Below are 7,092 nucleotides of genomic sequence, written 5' to 3'. Positions count from 1 at the left end.
GATCTAGTCTGTGGATCTCCGCCACATCCTTGGACTCTTAAGACAGTCTTGAAAACACACTTATTCATGAAGGCCACTAGTCTTATTTTTTTCCCTATTATGTTTTATTTGTAGATGGATGAATTGAAAATGGGGGACCCTGATGTAAACAAGACGAAAGTCTTTTTCTGGTCTGCATCCCCTTAACAATTGTTTGTATTGAGCCGTACTGTATTGTACCCATTCTGCAATCTGTTAATAACGTTTTCAATCAATCAATCAATCAGGCTTAGAGTAGACGACAGAGTACAGCAACTTGCAATGGGCCTGGTCTACAAGATACACTACACCACTAAGATACCCATGTACCTGTTGAAATACTTCCTAAAGGTCAGTGAAGTCCACGACCACAACACCAGAGGGAGCTCCACAAATCATGTTAAACCCAGATTCGGCTCAAACAAGGGACTAAACACGTTTCGCAATTATGCATTGCCACATCAATGTGGAACGCCCTACCCAAAGCTGTAAAGGAATGTGGATCACTACCCACTTTCAAAACCACTCTCAAGGGACACCTACGGGAGACTGCAATTCAAAACTGGCCCCTGTAAATGTCCTAACCCAACCCCCTCTAATGTACAGTAAATGTCTTAACCCAATAATACACGAGACCCTCTTCTTGGGACCAAGTAACCAAGTAAGGTTTCGTCAATAATCCAATGTACAGTTACCCCCCCCCCCCGCTTACCCCCCCCCCCCCCCACCCAACCACCTCCAATGTAGTTTGCCCCCCCCCCCCACCCCCTCCAGGCCAACCAACCCCCCCCCCCCTCCACCCCACCTACCCAACCTCCTCCAATGTACAGTTTCTTCGTCAAATGTATATACTCTCTTTTTTAGACTATTTTTGTATCACAAACAGTACTGTATTTGTAAATCTGATATGTCATAAATGTCTAGATGTAGCAGTACTGTCTATCTGTATGTCATGTATGTCATGTTATGATATGATTAATTGAAAATAGGGGACCCTGATGTAAACAAGACGAAAGTCTTTCTCTGGTCTGCATGAATGAATGAAAACTTTATTTAACAGATTGCAGAATGGGTACAATACAGTACGGCTCAATACATACAATTGTTAAGTAAGTAAGTAAGTAAGTAAGTAAGTAAGTAAGTAAGTATTTATAAAGGGGATGCAGACCTGAGAAAGACGTTTGTCTTGTTTCCATCAGGGTCCCCCATTTTCAATTCATATAGACATTTATGACATACACAACATACATGACATTTATGGCATAGGGACATATAGGTATTTAGTACTGATACATTTGTGACATAAGCGGTATTCAAATATACAGTACTGTTACCCCTAGATCCTGACAGAGTATATACATATGATGGGGAGGGGACTGTACATTAGGAGGGGGTGGGTGGGTGGGAGGGAAATATACATACGGCGGGGAGGGAATATATACATGCGGTGGGGAGGAGACTGTCTATTAGGAGGTGGTGGGGGTTTTGGGCATTTACGGTGGCCAGTTTCGAATTGCAGCCTCCCGTAGGTGCTCTTTAAGAGCGGTTTTGAATGTGGGCAGGGATTCACATTCCTTTACAGCTTTGGGTAGGGCGTTCCACATTGTTGTGGCATAATTGCGAAACGTGTTTAGTCCCTTGTTTGAGCCGAATCTGGGTTTAACATGATTTGTTGAGCTTCCTCTGGTGTAGTGGTTGTGGTATTCACTGACCTTTGGGAAGTATTTTGACATGTACATGGGCACCCCGGTCGTATAGTGTATCTTGTAGACCAGGCCCATTGCAAGTTGCTGTACTCTGTCGTCTACTCTAAGCCATCCTAGGTTGTCAAAGTGGGCAGGGGTGAGGTGGGTTCTGGGGTTCAGGTCAAGTAGTAGTCTGACCAGTTTGTTTTGTGATGTTTGTAATTTTGTTTTAAGCGCCTTTGAGGTGCTTTGGTACCATGAGGTGCATGCATAGTCATAGTACCCTTGAATGAGTGCTCCTGCCAGAGTCTTCAGGGTATTCTTGTTTACCAGAGAGGAGATCCGGTACAAGAATCTAGTTCGTTGGTTGACTTTTTTCATTACATTGGATGCCATTTTGTCACAGGAAAGATTTGCCTCTAGGATGGAACCCAGGTAGGTAATTTCGTATTTCCTTGTGACAATATTGTCACCCACTGTAACTGAGAAGCCGTCGGTCTTGCTGAGTTTGTTATTTGAACCGAAGAGAATGCATCCCCTTAACAATTGTGTGTATTGAGCTGTACTGTATTGTACCCATTCTGCAATCTGTTAATAACATTTTCAATCAATCAAACCCTCAAACCTTACATACAAAATACAGTGGAACGTCGTTCAACTATCTGCGTAGGAGTGTGAATGGGAGGAGCCCACACGACGTTTGATTCAAACCACCAATCAACGACGCCAGGAAACAGCGGTTTCTTCAACTCCTTGTTTACTTTCCCAGCGACCACGCTAAACAAACGCACACAAACAAACAAACAAACAACGTATTCTTTTACAAGTTGTTGTGGTCAAGTAGATCAAACGAGGTCGGCCAATCATTAGCAACGACAGCTAGTTTACCAATGCGGTTTCTGACGCATTTAATTGTTGTCACAACAAACAAACACGTTATCATTCCAAATTGAAACACGTTCATCTCGTGTTGTTGATGTGAAAACGTCGCTCGTCGTGACCAAAATGGTGGTGGTTCTGCGCTCGAGGAGAGCAGCGAGTGGGTCCTCATCACCCCGGGTCAGCCGGAGCACAGCAGCCTCACGCCGGAGCTCAGCCCTGACAGCTACGTATGTGGAGGTGGGTATGTTTTACTGCTAAGCTTTTCCGCCTCCTCTCTCCACTCTTCCTCCCTGGCGAACTCTCAGCCACGTAGCTTGCTGGCTAATTGGCTGGCTAACCCGAGAGAGAGTGGAAAGGGGAAAGAAGAACACATAGTTTTCGAGGTAAGCTCGTTAGTAACAATATTCTGTAACGTTTCCCAACTATAACGTGAACACGGGAATTAAACTCGGAACTGTATTTGACTGAACCACTGTTTACTATGCAGCTTAAGTTAGCGACAGCGCGATCGATGCGGCTTAGCAATCGAATAGTAGTTACTAGCCGAATAGTGACACATGAGTACTTTTTCTCTCGTTGAAACAGGTTTTGTTGTTTTAAATGTTTCCCATTGTTTGTGATGTGACTGCCTGGTCAGGTTTATGCCATCATATGATATATATATACTCTGGTACCTCAACGTGTAATTCCACTGTCTGCTTTAGCGCTGTGCTGTTTATTATTAGCCTGGGCTCTTTCTGCCCCCACCGCTGTCGTTACGAATGGTTTGCTCCACGCAGGACACCGATGAGTCTGAGTCTGACACCGAGTCTGAGCCCGACAGTCCGCGGTCTGAGCAGCAGAGTGAGGTGATGGAGAGCGACGAGATGAGAGCCGCCCCGCAGCCGGAGGAGGAGGTCACTGACGGGACAAGTGCAACAACGGTGAGGTTAACTGTCACTTAGTCAGCCAGGCAGGACACAAACTACTGTGTTGTCAACACACCAAACAAGCTCGCTAGTTGATTTGGGCGTGGCGTTGCAAATGCCTCAGAGTTCACATTTTGGTTGCTGTGGAGTTGTGCTGTTATTAAGTGAGTTATGTCTCTGCAGTAATGCAGCACAGGGGATATCTGCGTGGTGGTGCGGAAGTATTGGGAGTGTCCCATCTGTCAAATACCAGTGTTCTACACTGCTACCATTTTAGCAGCATATTCTCCTTAAAATAAACGAAAACTACCTGTACCTAGAAAACTGAAAAAACTATTTGATTAAAAATGTTATGGATATTTTCACAGATCGTAGTGTGTGTGTGTGTGCTTGCGTGTGCGTGCGTATACCATACAGTGACTCACACTGTCCATGGGCCCACTTCAGCCCAGTTGCATTAAACGGGACATAATATAGATTAAAACCTTAGAAATAAAATACATTCCACAAAATATTAGTTTTTTTCTCGTCCTACATTCCAGTCTGCATAGCAACACTTCAAATAATCACACCTTTTGAGGAGTGCAGGAATATAGAATCTATCCTTTTCACTCCTGGGTGTAGGCTAACATATTTAGCATCAAACCGTAAGTTAAATATTTATTTGTATTATTGTGAGAGAAAGGGTTTTGTTATTGAGGATACACCATTAGGCTGGAGCAACTGAGAAGTAACTAGTTTGCCTCAAGTGTGAGTAGCAAACTGATACTTCTGCTCTACACATATAACATTACATACCTAGGTTGGGCCTGTATCTGTGCAGGTAACATGGAGGACAGTGAACCTTAGTCAACACTTTTCTTAAAGGGATATTTCATTTTAGTAGAACTTGTCAAGGTTCAGCAGTCTTACCTCTATGTAACTTGTAAGTGCATCTACAAGTAAGCTAGCAACCACTATTGTCTGCTGTCAACACCACCCAGGTGTCGGGCTCCTCATTCACTTCCATTCATTTTGAGGACCAGGTCTAAATATATATATATATTATAAACCAACTATACAGCAAGATTATTTTGTGTAATTTTATTTGTATGTGTCAAAGGTACTTGTTTAGTTTTAGCGAAACTATTTCTCACTTGAGGTGTAGTTTGACCAACTGTCAACTTCTCACTGCTCTTCCAGCAAGGCACCAAGTAACCATGGTAACCACTCCCCAACATTCCATGTAAGGCAAAGATAACGTATCATATTCAAACCTACAACAAATTGACCATAAATCTGCTTTTATCTTTCATAGGTAATACAGATCTGTGAACACACATCAAATGCCAAAACAAACGCATAACTTTTTACTCTGAATTGTTAAGTATAATATTTGGGAAGATACAACATGGGAAGAAGTGACTGACAGGAGGCACCTTGGATTAAGTAAAAAATAAATTATTTGCCATAAAATCTGAATCCAAAAAGAATATCACTCGTAATAGGCACAGTTTATTACAGCCCCCAGCGTGTATCCAATTTGAACAAAATGTGTCCAGTCAGTCTACATAACTGTCAATAAAGATGCACTCTCTCTCTCTCCCAGTGGCACAAGTTATTATCATAATTTCAACGATCAATCATAGCCTAAGCTAAAGTTGTTCCCAGTTGAATTGCCATAATAATAATAATATTACACTTTATTTGTATAGCACTTTTCATACAGAAGTTGCAGTTCAAAGTGCTTCACAACAGTAAAAAATACAGGCATAAGCGAGCATTAAAAAAAAAGATGGGGAGGTAAATCAGTGTTTCACATTAGGATCTAGTATCCCAATAGGCCTTTATAGGAGCCAAAGCACTCATGAGTTATACCTTATTTCTATTGGCTTAGCTGCCTACACGGTTAAAGTCTACATTTCAGAATACAATGGGGCTTAGCTGTATATTTAGGTTATTGTATTATATGAATGTTTATTTTTATAACCTTACATTGAAACGGCATTAGGAATATTGATTGGATTTAGAGAGTCATTGAACCGTCTTATTTGTCATAATAGAACATTCTAGAACATTTGTGATGTCACAGTATGATGTCATAATCAAACATTCTAGAACATTTGTGATGTCACAGTTGGGGGATGGGCGCCGCGTGAGTAATAATCGATTACTCATAGCTATGAGAAAAATCGGAAAAAATATCGAAATAATCTTTTTTCACATGTATGTGTAAGATTATAACTGTTTGTTGGTTTCCTTAAACATATATATACGTGAATGAACAAAAATAAGTAAAAAATAAAAATAAAAAAATCCCTTTTCGAGTAATACACGATCAATCGAGTATAGCATGCGATCAATCCATCTGGATTTTTCTTTAAAATGCCCATCCCAAGTCACAGTATGATGTCATAATCAAACATTCTAGAACATTTGTGTATCTATATATTCAACAACAGAGAGGAATGATTGGAGAAGTATCTGAGATGGAGGGTTCCCCCTCTTGGGGGGGCCCTCCAAGAGAGGAGATGATGTTTGTATTGTGATTGTATGACAAGAGGAGCAGAGAAGAAGGAGACAGAGACGATAGAAATGTGTTTTGAAGATGAGAAGAAGAAGAAGAGGAGTGTAAACTTTCTCAAGTGTGGACGAAGCAAGAATTGTGGAGGGCAGTAATACGCCACGATGCGTCTACACTGCCGGAAATTCAAATAAGAAGAAGAAGAAGAAAAAGAAGGTGAAGAAGGAGAAGAAGGAGAAGAAGAAGAGCCCATAAAAAGAATTGCGGAGGGCAGTAATACGCCACGATGCGTCTACTCTGCCGGAAATTCAAATAAGAAGAAGAAGAAGAAGAAGAATGACAGCGATGGGGGTGAGAATAGCCAGGGCAAGGGTAAGGGGTCGGGTGGTGACGATATGGAGAGTAGGGGGGAGGAGAGTGGGGGAGAAGGGTGGAAGAGGAAGAAAGTGAGGAACGATAGCTCAAGTGGGCCAGGAGGCGAGGGTGCTGTAAATGATGTGGTAAAAGTGATTCATATGGTGATTAGGCTTGAGTTGGAGAGGGGAGAGTGGAGAATAGGTAGGCTCGAGTTGCCCAAACTCATTGACGAGGAATTAGGGGAGGTAAAGTACGCGAGAGTTTTGTGGGATGGGAACCTGGCCGTAGGGTGTGGTAGTGAGGAGCAGGTGGAGAGGGCTAGGAGGATGAGGAGCATTGGTGGGGTGGGTATACGGGAGGTGGTGAGAGTAGGGGAGAAGAGGAGATGTAAGGGGGTGATAGCTGGGGTGCCGGTCGTGATGGACGTAGGGCAGCTGGTGGACGAGTTAAGGGAGGACGGGCGAAATGGCACAGTTAAGAGAGTAGAAAGGATGAAGAGGGGAGCGGATAGGACAGAGACGGAGACGGTAGTGATTGAGTTTGAGGGTGGGGATGTTCCTAGGGAGGTGTTTGTAGGGCGTAGGATGTATAGGGTTAGGGAATTTGTTCAGAATCCTCTTAGGTGTTATAGGTGCCAGGAGTTTGGCCATATAGCTAACACGTGTAGGAAGGGGCAGAGGTGCGCTAGGTGTGGCGCCGGCGGGGAACATGGCTATGGGAAGTGTGGAGAGGGAGTGAA

At 43.0% G+C, this 7,092-nt stretch overlaps 1 protein-coding gene across 1 annotated transcript in view; it reads left to right on the top strand.

Annotated features, from left to right (window-relative positions):
* Window positions 1–2,708: 2,708 nt before the first annotated feature.
* pld7 (phospholipase D family, member 7) overlaps window positions 2,709–7,092 on the top strand; it is a gene marked incomplete at its 5' end in the record, with an annotated part of 28,282 nt that continues 23,898 nt past the window's right edge. The window contains 2 exons of the mRNA XM_084332064.1: window positions 2,709–2,822; window positions 3,365–3,508. Of these exons, the coding sequence (XP_084188190.1) occupies window positions 2,709–2,822; window positions 3,365–3,508 (258 nt within the window). The remainder of the gene's footprint in view (window positions 2,823–3,364; window positions 3,509–7,092) is intronic.

This window comes from Notolepis coatsorum (genome assembly GCF_963971535.1).
Source record: "Notolepis coatsorum genome assembly, chromosome: 16".
Lineage (NCBI taxonomy): Eukaryota > Metazoa > Chordata > Actinopteri > Aulopiformes > Paralepididae > Notolepis > Notolepis coatsorum.
This window is presented reverse-complemented; position numbering and strand designations above follow the sequence as displayed.